Consider the following 15,425-nt stretch of genomic DNA (forward strand, 5'->3'; position numbering starts at 1 on the left):
CCTTTGGAGTTTTTTACGAGACATTGGAATGATTACGTAATCTGCTGAACTCATAACAGCTGGCTCACTGAACATTCGTTTGTCTGTCCGAGGATTCTGAATCACCTTTGAGACAGTTCTGTGAATAAATCTACACATTCTTTGTGTTCATTGTTCCTATTGACTGGGTTTATTTCACAAAGTATTTTCTGTTATGTAATTAAATTGAGCAATCCGATGGCAAAGTTGTTTGGGATCGTGGGGACTCAAGGGCATTCATGGACCTTTTGAGTTTAGAGGGATTGTCGCTGGTTGGCGCTGTCGTGCGCGGGGTTAATGCGCACGTTTTTCTTTTTTCTGTTTGCTTTGTTCGGGGGGATGTTCGGGGGTTGATTGTTTCACTAATGGGGAATGTGGCCTTCATAATTTTGTTTTTGGCACACAATTTCTTTTTTTTTATTATATCAATATGTCAGTTGTTAATATAAGTGTACTATCTCTCTCCACATGGAATGTAAATGGGTTGGGGCACCCCATAAAAAGAAGGAAGGTTATTTCTTTTCTTAAACGTAAGAAATATGATATAGTGTTTCTTCAAGAAACACATCTCTCCCCGCAGGAAGCTGAAAAATTTGGGAAGATATGGTGTGGACATGTTTTCTTTAGTGCTGGCACAAGTAAGAGCAAGGGAGTCATTATATTGATTAATAAACATTTACAATTCAAATGTCTCAAACAGATTAAAGATAAATTAGGAAGAGTAATTATTGTTTTAGCTGAAATTGAAGGGCAAAGGTTGATTTTGGCTAATATTTACACACCTAACGCTGATGATCAGGGCTTTTTTATAGATCTTGAAGGGATGTTGCAAACAGCCGGCACCCCTCATGATATAATATTGGGAGGAGACTTCAATCTTTTGATGGATTCAGTCCTTGATCATAGTGAAACAAAAGTGTGTAAACCCCCTAGAGCAACACTGACGCTTCACAGGATGTGTAAAAATCTTGGTCTTACAGATATTTGGAGACTTTTGAACCCATCTGGTAGGGACTATACATTTTTTTCATCAGTCCATAAGATTTATTCTAGAATAGATTTTTTTTTTGATATCCAAATCCCTAATTTCATTTGTTGTTGATTGCTCAATTGGAAACATTTTAGTCTCCGATCATGCCCTGGTGAGTTTAGAGGTGATGCCACATATAGAGAAAAAGAAATCATATAGTTGCCGCTTTAATGTATCCCTTCTGCAAAATCCTGATTTCCAAAAATGTTAAAGACTGAAATAAATGTTTATATGGAGACCAACTGGTCCTCAGTATCCTCTGTGGGCATGGCTTGGGAGGCACTTAAAGCAGTTCTTAGGGGCCGGATCATACAGTATGCCTCATTCATCAAAAAATCCAAAGCACAAGAACTTATGGAGTTGGAAGGAAATATTAAAAGTGCAGAGGCAGAGCTGAAGCGCCGTATGTCAGCTGATGGCCTCAGAGAATTGACCCGATTGAAATACAGATATAATACTATTTTGTCACAGAAAGTGGAGTTTTGGTTATTCAGGGCAAGACAGTCATACTTTGAGTCGGGTGACAAAGCAGGGAAGCTTTTGGCTAGATATATAAAGCAGAGAGAGTCTTTTTCTACCATTCCCTCAGTGAAATCTGCTGGTGGTGACATATTTACCTCAACCATTGATATTAATAATGCCTTTAAAGTGTTCTATATTGATCTTTATAGTTCCACGTCTTCGTCTACTGATGAAGATATTAGAAACTTTGTGGAACCATTAGATATTCCTAAACTGACGATTGAGCAAAAAAACTCTCTTGATTCTGAGATAGCCTTGGAGGAGCTTGACGAGGTAATTAAGTCCCTACCTACAGGCAAGGCTCCGGGGCCAGATGGTTTTGCAGCAGAATTTTTTAGATCCTATGCTACAGAACTGGCTCCACTTTTGTTAGAAGTTTATACTGAATCATTAAAGAATTAAACGCTTCCCCCAACCATGACACAAGCCCGGATTAGTCTGATTCTTAAAAAGGACAAAGATCCAAGCGAGTGTAAAAGTTACCGTCCAATTTCCCTGATCCAACTAGATGTAAAAATATTGTCAAAAATTTGGGCTAATCGATTAAGTTATGACATCTCTTATACATATAGATCAGGTGGGGTTTATTCAGGGCCGCAGCTCTTCTGATAACATCAGGCGTCTCATCAATATCATGTGGTCAGTAGCGAATGATCAGTCTCCAATCGCTGCCATCTCACTTGATGCCGAAAAGGCGTTTGATATGGTAGAATGGGATTATCTTTTTAAGATTTTGGAAATGTACGGGTTCGGGAGTATATTTATTGGTTGGATTAAGTTACTTTATAGACACCCTGTAGCAGCGGTACAAACAAATGGATTAATCTCAGATTATTTTACTTTGAATAGGGGCACTCATCAGGGTTGCCCTCTTTCCCCATTATTGTTCTGTCTTGCCCTGGAACCATTAGCAGCCGCGATAAGAAAGGAGGATGATTTTCCAGGGGTGGTGGCGGGAGGTGTGCCGCATAAGCTTCTGCTTTACGCAGATGATATTTTATTATTTGTCTCTGAACCTACTAGAGCTTTGCCTTGCCTCCACAGAATTATTGATTCCTTTTCCAAGTTCTCAGGATACAAATTCAGTTGGGCTAAATCCGAAGCTTTGGCTTTGACAGCGTACTGCCCAGTAACGGCTTTTCATCCGGGTTTCGAGCGATGTCAGCAGGTGGGCTTCATTACATTTATCGATGATTGGGAAGGTTAATGTTATTAAAATGAATTGTATTCCAAAATGTAACTACCTGCTACAATCTCTCCCTGTAGATGTCCCCCTCTCTTATTTCAAGGAATTTGATAGCATAGCAAAGTCCTTCATTTGGAATGGTAAACGTCCCAGATTGCATTTTAATAAGTTACATAGGCCGATAGACAAAGGAGGGCTAGGCCTACACAAGATTTTGTTTTATTACTATGCGTTCAGTCTCAGACATTTGGCTTATTGGTCACTTCCACCTGAGAGAGCCCCTCCCTGGTTTGTTATTGAACAGGCAGTTCTTGCCCCTATTTCGCCATTACAAAGCATCTCTATCAAACTAATCGGAAAAGTTAAGTTACACCCCGTTATTTCGCATTTACACTCGGTATGGACTAAAGTGTCCAGATTGTTTAAATTGGACACTCATTTAAATGCTGCCTCGAGCATATGGCAGAACCCAAGACTATGTATTGGCAAGTCTCCTTTCTGCTGGCCAGAGTGGATTGTGAGGGGGGTTGCTACACTCGGTGACCTATATGAAGGTGGTGTGTTGAGATCATTTGAAAACTTGGTCCAACATTTTGGGATCACCAGACCTCAGTTTTATAGGCATTTACAACTGTGCCACCTGCTTTGCACTATTTTTGGGAGTAGCACACATCCCCCTAAGGAGGCAGATGCTTTGGGAGAGGTGATTGCAGCTTTTGGAAAAGGTCATGAGGCATCAGTGTACTATTCCCTGTTAATTCAGAGTATGGGGGATGGAGCCTTAACTTCTCTCAAGAGTATGGGAGAAAGATTTCAACTTGGCATTGGAGGAAGGAGTGTGGGCTAAGATTCTTAAAAACATTAAGTCTGCATCTAGTGATGCAAGGGTGCATCTTATACAATTCAAAATTTTGCATAGATTTTATTAGACCCCCTCTAGACTGTATAGGCTTGATCTTAAAGACACACCCACCTGCTGGAGATGCCAATCGGAGGATGGAGACATGGCCCATGTTTTTTGGTGGTATGTCGAGATCCAAAAATTCTGGTCGAAGGTTCAGAATTTTGTGTGCGACGTGGTGGGCACTCAGGTTTCATTTTGCCCCAGACTTTGTGTTCTGGGCGATGGGGCGGTCATCAATGTGGGGGATGGCCATATAGGGAACTGGGTTCTGACATGTGTGATGATCGCCAGGCAGGTTATTTTGAGGGGTTGGAGGTCAGTTGGTGCGCCCCCATATCCAGAGTGGTGCAAGGAGGTGGGAAGGGTGGCAGCTTATGAGGAGGTGTCATCTGGAAGAAGGGGTGGCTTGGATAAGTTGGGGCAGGTATTTGGAGTTTTTGGAGGGCTCTCGGGTGGGGTGTGGAGAGAGTAGTGTATTATAGTTTGTGTGATTATTATGTGTGCGTGTGTATGTATGTGTATATATATGTATTTATGTTTGTATATGTAGGTATGTATATTGACCACAGGGTTGTTTTTTTGGGGGGGGCGGGGTTGGGGGGGCGGGGTTGTGGGGTTTAAATGTTGATTTTATATAATAAAAATATATATGTGTGTGTGTGTGTGTGTGTGTGTATGTTTACAATTCATTGTAAAAAATTGTAAATAAAAAAAAAAAAAAAAACACTAGCATATTGATCCTTCAAATTCAACAATCATCAAAGATAATTATCAATTATCAAAATACAGAATATTAATAAGGATTAATATCGCCGGGGCACCACCCTGGAATCAGGGACTAATAACCAGACAGTATAACAGTCTCAATATTAGATTGTTCTCTTAAGAAAATCGACATTCAAAAGGAAACAATGAAGGCTTGAATCCGAGCACTGACATCCCCTGCCAGCATTTGACACAGGTGTATGCAAAACAAACCAAAACACTTCTCTTTGAAATATAACAAAGTTTATTTATGCAGTAATATCAATTAATAATCAATACAATGCAGTCAATAAACTTCCGACTTACAACTACAAACTAAATAGTGACATGATTAGATATGGTAACCAAAATAATCCAATAATACATTAACGCCAGTTAATGGCGTCTGCCCATTTACCGCGTGTCTCCGCTTGTACGATAACTTAGGGACAAAGCTGAACTTTATCACGAAGTTATCTACTAGCTAAAAGTGTGTGCGAGAATGTTTGGGAGGGGCCGCGTGTGTGTGTGTGTGGTTAGTACGAGTGAGAGAGAATAAAGTGGCGGCATCAAAGCCAGTTTCGCGATCGTGGGAGAGAAAGCAGCTGTTAGTTTATCACTCAGAGACGCGGTGGATGGCTCATAAACCGTCCCGCGGTCTTTGGTTCTTTAATGGATAAACTCAGTGTGCCGGTCTCACCCGCGATGGCGGAAATACACAACAGTCCAATGTGGTTGGAATACAACACAGCAGATCTCATTCATGATAACAGTACATTACAGTAATACCTTGAGTATTATTAGCAGCAATGAGCAGACTCGGCAGTCTGTAAACTGTACAAGCAATAACCTTGATGCACAAGAATACCACACTATAATATTCTATCTCTGCCCAGACGTAAACCTCTTACTTGAATCGTATGAGGACGCAGGTAGAATGTGTGTTCATCCGTCCTTTAACTCCGACTCAGTTCCTCAAGGCTCGGGTGATGACAGGAGGCCGTTTCCTCGCTCTGTTGGCGGGCGGTACGGCTGCTGATTCTCGGCGGGCTGGCGGAGAAATCAGCGATGTCGACTTGATTGAAGAGGGAAGAGAAATCTTTTTCTCTTCACTTCTGCAGGCAAACGGATGAAGATGCGGATTGCTCGGTGGTCTCCTTCGGTGGAACACAGAGTAATCTCAACTCATCCAACGAGATAGAGATTGTATAGCCACAGTTTCAAGTCGGATTTTACTTCCTTGTGCCACGAGGCTACACCTGAGAGCAGCGATGAGCTGCGTCTACACACGGCGAGCAAAGTTGCTGAAAGCAATTCCCGGAAGGATCTGAGGTATTTCTATTCCTGATGACATCATGGTTGAGGGGCGTTCTCTCATGTGCCTCATCCAATAGGAGTTGAGAGTTCGATCATTTAGTGAGCAAGGCTTCATGGGATTTGTAGTCTGTTTTGGACTCCCTTTGTTTGATTTTGGCACGGTTTTTATCAGTAAGATTTATGACTCTGTGTGGGCCTCAGTCAGGTTTTACGACTGTGTTAGGCCTGCCTTTGTCTTCTATCTGAATACATGAGGCCCAACAACGTTTACCAGTGAGAAAGAACAATCAAGAAGACAACCACATTATTGCCACGCAAAGGTATGTTACAAACAACAACACATTGTAGCACGCTAAATAATACAGCTAAATGTTTCTTCTTTAAGCTGTCGGTAAAATAAATATATGCAAATGCTACTCTGTATAGATAAAGACATAAAATATGTTACTGTGACTGGACTATGTACAGGTATTTGTTAACCTGTAACTGAGCTCAAAATAATGGAAGAATATTTCCCTGAAATTTCGCTTTTATCTGTTTCTCAGGTTCAGCGCCTGCCATGGGATTCCCTCCATTGCAAATGATCTTTAAACTGTTTTATTATAGATTTTGTTCTGCTGCTCACTGTCTTAGCTCACTTCATTAACAGTGTTCAGAGAATATGAGAAATAAAACTGTTAAACATGCTTCTTGTGTAATTATTACTTTTATACTATGTCATTTTATGCATTCATAGCATATAACATTAATAATCAAGAAGGTTCTCTGCTCTTTATTCATAATCTCAATTTTCAATACTGTAATGCAGACACATTCATATGTCTGATTTAAGAGCATATTGTTTGTCGATGCTAAATTCAATAATAATAAAAAAGTTTTAATAGCTTTTTCATGTGTCAGAGTAAAAAAGAAAAACTAAAAAGTTTGATCAGTTGGTGGCACTAAAGGGTTTGAGCTAGAGACCCCAAAAGTACCACCAGGAAATGCCTTCCTCCATAAGCAGTTTTCACCATACTTCACCTCTATTAAGCTCCACAGCCAAACCCTTACTCTTTCCTTCCCAAACTTGTTTTCAGATCTCTGCACTAAAGTGTGTGATGGTGTTGACACTGACTCAGCAGGCTGCACCAAAGTCTGTACTAAAATCACATGACAGACATTATATGAAGAGGTTGGCTTCTCAATGTTCCCACCATGTCTACCATTACTGCTCTGCCACTGTAAATGGCCTTTAAATTTCACAGAAATGTTTAATAAAATATTTACAACTCAAACAACAAAGTGTTCCACATGCTCAGAGTGTATTCAGACCCTGCTTCCTCCTGTAATGCAGTGTATTGGGAGTGTGGAAATTAAGATCTGGGCATTAATGGGTGGGGGTGGGCTGACGGGAGAGAGAGGTCACTCACCAAACACATCCTCCTCTGCCTCGGCCAGTGGAGTGGAGGACATCTTCAATCTGAAAGAGGCAAATTGTGAACAATTACAATGTAGTTGCATATGGATGAGAGAATATTTCTGTGCACACAAATAATAAAGAGCAGCTACACACTAAGAGTGTTTTACTGCACCAAGCTATTACAAGACAATGCACATGTATTATTAATCATTTATTTGTCTCTTTATTGCCTTTTCCATTCTGTGTTTGTTTTCCACCTGTTTTTTTATATTACTTAAAATCATTTACATGTATCATTACGTGTAATATGTATTATATATATTGTATATGATTGTTTAATTTAACACAAACTCACACTTTAGGGGCACACAAATGTACATTGCACAGTTGGCCAGGTTGGATTTGGTTGGCACATGCACTGTGTCCAGACAACATGCCCCTGTGCCATCTGCTGCCCTGCACCTTCAACACAGGCTATGCCCTTTCTCTAACTATCTATAAACCCAACAGATCAAGCTATCTATATACTCAACTCATTAACTATCTATATTACTATCAGATTTATCTGTCTTCCCAACTGATCCAACTATCTACAGTATGTACCCAGCTGATCTAATTGTCTATCCAACAAATCTAACCATTTATGCATTATCTGGACTGATCCATCCTTTCCTGTTAATCCTTATGAAAGAGAGAGCAGAACAGGATTGTGAGGTGGTTGAAAGGTTCATCTCCCCTGTTGTACAGTTCAAAACCCTGATCCATTAATCAGAGCCTCTTCTAGAGCTAAATATCCACCAAATACAGAATACACACAAAACAGGACAACAATGTACAAATGTCAGACTTTTTTTTCTTATTGAGAAAGTACTCCAGTCTAACCGTCTAGGCAACTGACTCTGTCATTGTGAATGCCTCAGTTTCAAGTCATCTCAGTGAGATGGAGATATGTTAAGATAATGGCCATAAAACTGCCCTATACACCACACATTACCCCATCTATAAGAATAAGGGGGCAGGGCTGTTAAGTAGCTGACAGGCAGGGAATGGCAATAGCAAACAAATCAATATTGAGATGGGAGGGAACGAATCTGACCTGTGTGCTCATATCAGCAAATAACAGCTTACTTGCACTGCAGGGCTAAAACAACAAAAATAATATATGCTCACCAACATTTCCTGGCCAACGTAGCTGTATATAACCTTGTATGCTGGATAATGAAAATGTCTGAAAGACGTACTTACAGTCTTTAAAGAAAGAATTAATATAGCTCACCTCTGCTATAATGGTTGCAGATGACAATCAGGACAGAAATAGGCTGTAAATCATGAATATTTCATTATGACAAATGGATGGATTAGAAAGCTGGATAAACAGACTCACCTCTATATAGCTGCGTATCACACACAGAGCTCACTGACATACTGCTCCTCTGTCCTGCTCACAGGATAATGATGCTGCTGCTGCCGGAGGACTCCTGTTCCTGGATGAGCACAAATTTACAAAGTCATAGAGCTGCTCTGCCCGCACACACACACACACACACACACACACACACATAGAGAGAGAGAGAGAGAGAGAGAGAGAGTGTTGTCAGCAACAGAATGTCATACACTGCTAAACACACCCAAGGACAGCGATGAAATGAAGGAGAGAGAGAGAGAGAGAGAGAGAGATGGGAGGGGGGTAGAAGCACATGTGCATCATGAATCAATGTTATTACCACTCCAACAGCCAATCAGCTTGTATGCCCCGTCACAACAGATATCTAATCTTGGTATCTGTCTGTGTGTGCCTGCTTCACTTATGAATTCATTTAAAATGAAAACAGACTTGTGTGTATGGATGTTCTTTTCATCTGTGTATATTAAGACTGATTATTATCATCTTTAAAGAATGCAATCAAACTTACTACTCTTAAAGCATCTAAATGATTTTAATATTTTTTTCCTACTACGACTATTATTATTGTTGTTGTTGATAATAATGAAATTAATAAAAATAATTTGAAGAAATTACTTCAAACTTTCTAAATACCTAAAATATGATTTAATTTAGCCTGTTTAATCCACAAATTCTCATTCTATAAATAATTTTCTATCAGTAGAAATATAATGACAGCAGTGCAAATATTTTGCAAAAACAATGCAAACATAATGCAAATGCAAACAGTGACAACAGTGTAAACTTGAAGCCTAAATAATATGTCAAATCAAATCACTTTATTGTCACACAGCCATATACACAAGTGCAATGGTGTGTGAAATTCTTGATATGTGGTATGTAGTATACTGTTGACACTTATCATTGATATTTTTCACTGTTAAAGGGTCTGTCTAATGCTTAACAGTTCTGTTTTCAGACCAAAAATCCAAATGCAAAAATGAAAAGATGGTTGGAAACTTTCTTTATCCTCTATAGCGATGTGGATGCAGTATCATTTAAAATCAATCGTTGTCATTTTCAGATGCCATTGTAGAAATGTAGTATTCACAGTCACATGTGATTACTTTAATCAATGAGTGAAAGTGTCCAATAACAGGATGGTTAATGAGATTAAGTGAGTAGTATTCGGCTGGTCATGTGATTCTAACATGGCAGCCCCCGTGAGGAGACCCTCTCCATGTAGAATAAAACAGCTTTCGTAAGGTTACTAGGGTTGCCAACATTCTAAAAGCCAATACACGGGACAATCCAGCTTTAAAGGTGCTGTAAGCGATTTCAGCCACACTCCAAAGATACCAAATGAGCTTTACTGAGAGCGGAAACGGTTGTCAAAAACAACAGCAGCAAAATAGTGCCCTCAACTGACAACTGTTGGCATAAAAATGGCATTATGCCTCGATAATTCGCTGAAACTACAACATTATGAGAACGCAAGAAATGATTGACAAGTCGAAAGTGTCAATATGTTTGCTGTTTTCAGAGTGTAGAACTGTCACAGAGACTGGTGAGATATCTCAGGTCAATTATTTAATTAATATCTTTCAGGGAGTAGTAAAAATTTTTGCATACATTTCCATGCAAAAATCACAGCACCTTTAAATAGGAATAAAATAATCCAGCAGGGCTCCGGCATGAGATACTGGGCAATGGTTAAAGAGGCCCACTTAGGGTGACGCCATACAAGGAGCAGACGTGTGAGCGACGAGCTCTGTGCACTTTGCTGAATTTTCGATTATTCTCATGTTATAATCTGGTGAAATTTGACACACCCAGTTACGCATTTGCCCTTTGTTGCAAAACATGGCAAAGAAGTCAAAATCCTCGGGCTCTGGAGACATTAAAAGACACTTACGTGTTCAGGATGAAAGTCCCGACAGGCCTACAGACCGGGGACTCGATTTGGATGGCGCGGCGGGAGAAGGAATCCAGCGTCAGTTGTCCAACATGTCGGTGATGTTGACGAAGATTCTTGCTGATTTGGAGGATCTCACTGTAATATGTCGATCGATTACGGCGATGGAAATAAAATTCTCTGAGTTAGGTACAAGAGTGACTGATGTTGAAAAACGAATAGATTTTTTGGAATCTTCGGAGAGGGAATTAACAGCTAATCCACCTGCGACCAAAGTTGATTTGGAACATCTCCTTGAAAAGCTTGAAGATCTTGAGAATAGAAGCCGCAGGAATAACGTTCGAATACTTTTGCATTGAAGTTCCCGGACAGATTGAGAGTGGACACTATGGATGACCGCAAAATATCTACATGCTCACACAAAGGATGTCTTTTATAAAGTTGACGGATTGTGTAAGTCATGGTATATACTTTTATGCAGCCTCCGAGTGAATTGACTCAATCATCCGGGGTACCGGGATGCCGGTTTTGTTTCTTTTTGTATTGGTTCCACCTAGCGGCTGGAGCTTGTTTTATTGAATAACACTCCTTTGGAACAGCTGTGGATTAATCTGTTCATTTTTCGTGCTTATTCCTCCTACTGGCTGTAGTTTGTTTTGTTGAGTTTTTTTTTACGAGATTATGTCATCCGCTGAACTCATAACAGCTGGCTCACTGAATATATGTTTGTCTGTCCGAGGAATCTGAACGGTTTTATATCAGCTGGAATTTGTTTTGTGGAAGATCACACCTTTGAGACAGTTCTGTGAATGAATCTACACGTTCTTTGTGTTCATTCTTCCTATTGACTGGGTTTATTTTACAAAGTATTTTCTTTTATGTAATTTTATGTAAAAATTGAGCATTCCAATGGCAAAGTTGTCGTGGGGGCTCGTGGGCATTCATGGACCTTTTGAGTTTAAAGGGATTGTCGCTGGTTGGCGCTTTCATGCACGGGGTTAATGCGCACGTTTTTCTTTTTTCTGTTTGTTTTGTTCGGGGGGATGTTCGTGGGTTGATTGTTTCACTAATGGGGAATGTGGTCTGTATAATTTTGTTTTTGACACACAGTTTATTTTTTTTATTATATCAATATGTCAGTTGTTAATATGAGTGTACTATCTCTCTCCACATGGAATGTAAATGGGTTGGGGCACCCCATAAAAAGAAGGAAGGTTATTTCTTTTCTTAAACGTAAGAAATATGATATAGTGTTTCTTCAAGAAACACATCTCTTCCTGCAGGAAGCTGAAAAATTTGGGAAGATACGGGGTTGACGTGTTTTCTTTAGTGCTGGCTCAAGTAAGAGCAAGGGAGTCATTATATTGGTAAATAAACATCTACAATTCAAATGTCTCAAACAGATTAAAGATAAATTAGGAAGAGTAATTATTGTGTTAGTTGAAATTCAAGGGCAAAGGTTGATTTTGGCTAATATTTACGCACCTAACGTTGATGATCAAGGCTTTTTTATAGATCTTGAAGGGATGTTGCAAGCCGCTGGCACCCCTCATGATATAATATTGGGAGGAGACTTTAATCTTTTGATGGATTCAGTCCTTGATAATAGTGAAACAAAAGTGTGTAAGCCCCCTAGAGCAACATTGACGCTTCACAGGATGTGTAAAAATCTTGGTCTTACAGATATTTGGAGACTTTTGAACCCATCTGGTAGGGACTATAAATTTTTTCATCAGTCCATAAGATTTATTCTAGAATAGATTTTTTTTATATATATATCCGAATCCCTCATTTCATCTGTTGTTGATTGCTCAATTGGAAATATCTTAGTCTCAGATCATGCTCTGGTGAGTTTAAAGGTGTTGCCATATACAGAGAAAAAGAAATCATATAGTTGGCGCCTTAATGTGTCCCTTTTGCAAAATCCTGATTTCCAACAAATGTTAAAGACTGAAATCAGTGTTTATATGGAGACCAACTGGTCCTCAGTATCCTCTGTGGGCATGGCTTGGGAGGCATTTAAGGCAGTTCTTAGGGGTCGGATCATACAGTATGCCTCATTCATTAAAGGCAAGGCTCCGGGGCCTGATGGCTTTTCCTCTGAGTTTTTCAAATCTTATTCTACAGAACTGGCTCCACTTTTGTTAGAAGTTTGTACGGAATCATTAAAGAACGGAAAGCTTCCGCCAACCATGACACAAACCCGAATCAGTCTGATTCTAAAAAGGACAAAGATCCAAGCAAGTGTAAAAGTTACCGCCCAATTTCTCTGATCCAGTTAGATGTAAAAATTTTGTCCAAAATTCTGGCTAATCGATTAAGTAAAGTTATGACATCTCTTATACATATAGATCAGGTGGGGTTTATTCGAGGCCGTCACTCTTCTGATAATATTAGGCGTCTCATCAATATCATGTGGTCAGTAGCGAATGATCAATCTCCAGTTGCTGCCATCTCTCTTGACATTATTTTGCATTTGCACTCGATATGAACAAAAGTGTCCAGAGTGTTTAATTCTGATATTTATTTAAACATAGCCTCAAGCATATGGCTGAACCCTAAACTATGTATTAATAAGTCCCCTTTCTGTTGGTCAGATTGGATTGTGAGGGGGGTTAATACACTTGGTGACCTGTATGAGGGTGGAGTATTGAGATCTTTTGAAAATTTGATTCAACATTTTGGGATTCCCAGATCTCAATTTTATAAGTATTTACAGCTGTGCCACCTGCTCTGCTCTGTTTTTGGGAGTAGCATACACCCCCCTAGAGTGGCAGATACTCTGGAAGTGGTGATTGCTGCTTTTGGGAAGGGTCGTGAGGCATCAGTGTATTACTCCCTGTTAATTCAGAGTCTGGGGGATGGAGCTTTAAATTCTCTCAAAAGATTATGGGAGAAAGATTTAAACTTGGTATTGGAGGAGGGAGTGTGCATTTAAGAGTAGTTTAAGGGAGTGTGCAAAAAACATAAAGTCTGCATCTAGAGATGCAAGGGTTCGCCTTATGCAATTTAAGATTTTACATAGATTTTTTTGGACCCCCTTTAGATTGTATAGGCTTGGTCTTATGGACACACCCATCTGCTGGTGATGCCATACTGAAGATGGAGACACCATCCATGTTTTTTGGGGGTGCCTTAAGATCCAAGAATTTTGGCAGAAGGTGCAAAGTTTTGTGTGTGATGTGTTGGGCACTCAGGTCTCGTTCTGCCCCAGACTCTGTATTTTGGGAGATAGGGAGATCATTGATTTGGTAGATAAGTACATGAAGGACTGGGTTTTGACCAGTGTGATGATTGGTAGGCAGGTTATTTTGAGGAGTTGGAAGTCGGATGGAGCACCCTCGCTCCTGGAGTGGTGCGCGGAGATGGGGAGGGTGGCTGCCTTCGAGGAGGGGTCAAGCATTAGGATGGGGGTTAGGGAATCTTACAATAAGAAATGGGGCAATTATTTAGCATTTTTGAGGGAATCTCGAGGTGGGGCAGTGGAGGAAGTAATTTAGAATTTTTTTGATTTTTTATTATTATACTTGATTATTGTATGTTATTTTATGTTGTTGTTTTAGTTTTCTGTGTGTGTCTATATTCTATTGACCACGGGGTGTTCGTGGGGGGGTCAGGGTGGGTTGAGAGTTTGGTAGGGGGAGGGGATATAGTGGGGGTTTAATGTTTAAAGTGTTTGATTCATTATATAGATGTTGTTGTATTTTTTGTGTTAATTTATGAATCAATAAAAATGTTAATAAAAAAAAAAAAAAAAAAAACAGGCCCACTTAGAGCTTGTTTACATTGTAAGACGATTGAAAAATAACGCGGACAGACGCAAAAATGTGTTTGGTGTGAACGGCCCCTATACACTTAAAATGAAAACCGCTTTAATACAACGACCTGGGAGAACCACATTTTTAGCAATTTACAGTTTTAATAAACAACACTTTTGACAAAAAATTAAGCATCATGCATTTTATTTCCCATAATTAAACTTTTCCGTTTTTAAAGCTCAATTTCTGTTTAAAATTAGGCTCATCAGTTTGTGGTAGACAGTATACAGTATATGACTAATATGTTAAAAATAGTATAGGTGCATTCACATCATATTGGAATTACCGTAATTACAAGAGGCCGACTTGTAAAGAGCGTTCACGTCTCCACAGAGCTCGTAATTACACGTCGTAAACTTGTAATTCAATGAAAGCTCCGACTTGACAGTTGTGACGTCATGTGAAAAAAACAATATGGCAGCAGCCTCAACAGTGAAAGGTAGTGAACATATTTCTGTTTAATATGCTATTGTAATGAACTGGCCATGGAGACAGTGTTAGGATCCATAATGTGCAGGAAGTTTATTAAGAACACAAGCAAACAATCCAAATCGGCAGGCAAATAGACATAGTCGTTAAGATGGTGGTAAAATCCAATATACCAAAAAGACAGTCCAACAAGGCAAACAATACAAAGGGGTATCCAAAAGGCAGTAATTTCAGAAAAACAGGCAATGGTCATAACATGAAACAATCAGCATTAGCAATGGAAAAATGCTTGGAAAGTCAGGGTTAACTGGCAATACTTCGCAAAGAAACAATGGAGGTGAATGGCTATTTATACATGGGGTAAACAGGAAATGAGCAGAGAAGAAATGGGCGATGATCAGTATTCGGGAGAGGGCTCCCTCTGGTGGTTGGTAGGAGGGGTAACAACCTCGGATGTTATAGAACCCCCCCCCCACGAACAACTCCTGGTGTTCTTCTGGTGGGACGTCCCCTTGGTTGTGTTGCTGGATGATTAGGATGGGTATGATGAAATTCTTGGATCAGGGACGGGTTCAATATGTCCTTGGCAGCTACCCATGATCTCTCCTCTGGTCCTTAGCCCTCCCAGTCAACCAAGTATTGCATCTGGCTCCCTCGTCGTCTTGAGTCCATGATCTCTCTGACCATATACGCTGGGGCTCCATCTACCTCCAATGGAGGTGGAGACTCAGAATCCATGTTTCCAGAGTCAGATGCCAG

At 39.9% G+C, this 15,425-nt stretch overlaps 1 protein-coding gene across 5 annotated transcripts in view; it reads right to left on the minus strand.

The window, feature by feature from the left end:
- LOC127423031 (sterile alpha motif domain-containing protein 14-like) overlaps nt 1-8,738 on the minus strand; it is an 81,290-nt gene extending 72,552 nt beyond the window's left edge. For 4 of the 5 annotated variants that reach the window (XM_051667011.1, XM_051667013.1, XM_051667009.1 and 1 more), the window contains exons 1-2: nt 8,505-8,738; nt 7,131-7,180 (exon numbers count right to left, since the gene is read on the minus strand). In XM_051667011.1, the coding sequence (XP_051522971.1) occupies nt 7,131-7,173 (43 nt within the window). In that variant the 5' untranslated portion in view covers nt 7,174-7,180; nt 8,505-8,738. The remainder of the gene's footprint in view (nt 1-7,130; nt 7,181-8,504) is intronic. The other variant, XM_051667012.1, reaches the window with a different exon arrangement.
- Between the last annotated feature and the right edge of the window lie 6,687 nt (nt 8,739-15,425).

This window comes from Myxocyprinus asiaticus, chromosome 32, assembly GCF_019703515.2.
Source record: "Myxocyprinus asiaticus isolate MX2 ecotype Aquarium Trade chromosome 32, UBuf_Myxa_2, whole genome shotgun sequence".
Taxonomy (NCBI): Eukaryota; Metazoa; Chordata; class Actinopteri; order Cypriniformes; family Catostomidae; genus Myxocyprinus; species Myxocyprinus asiaticus.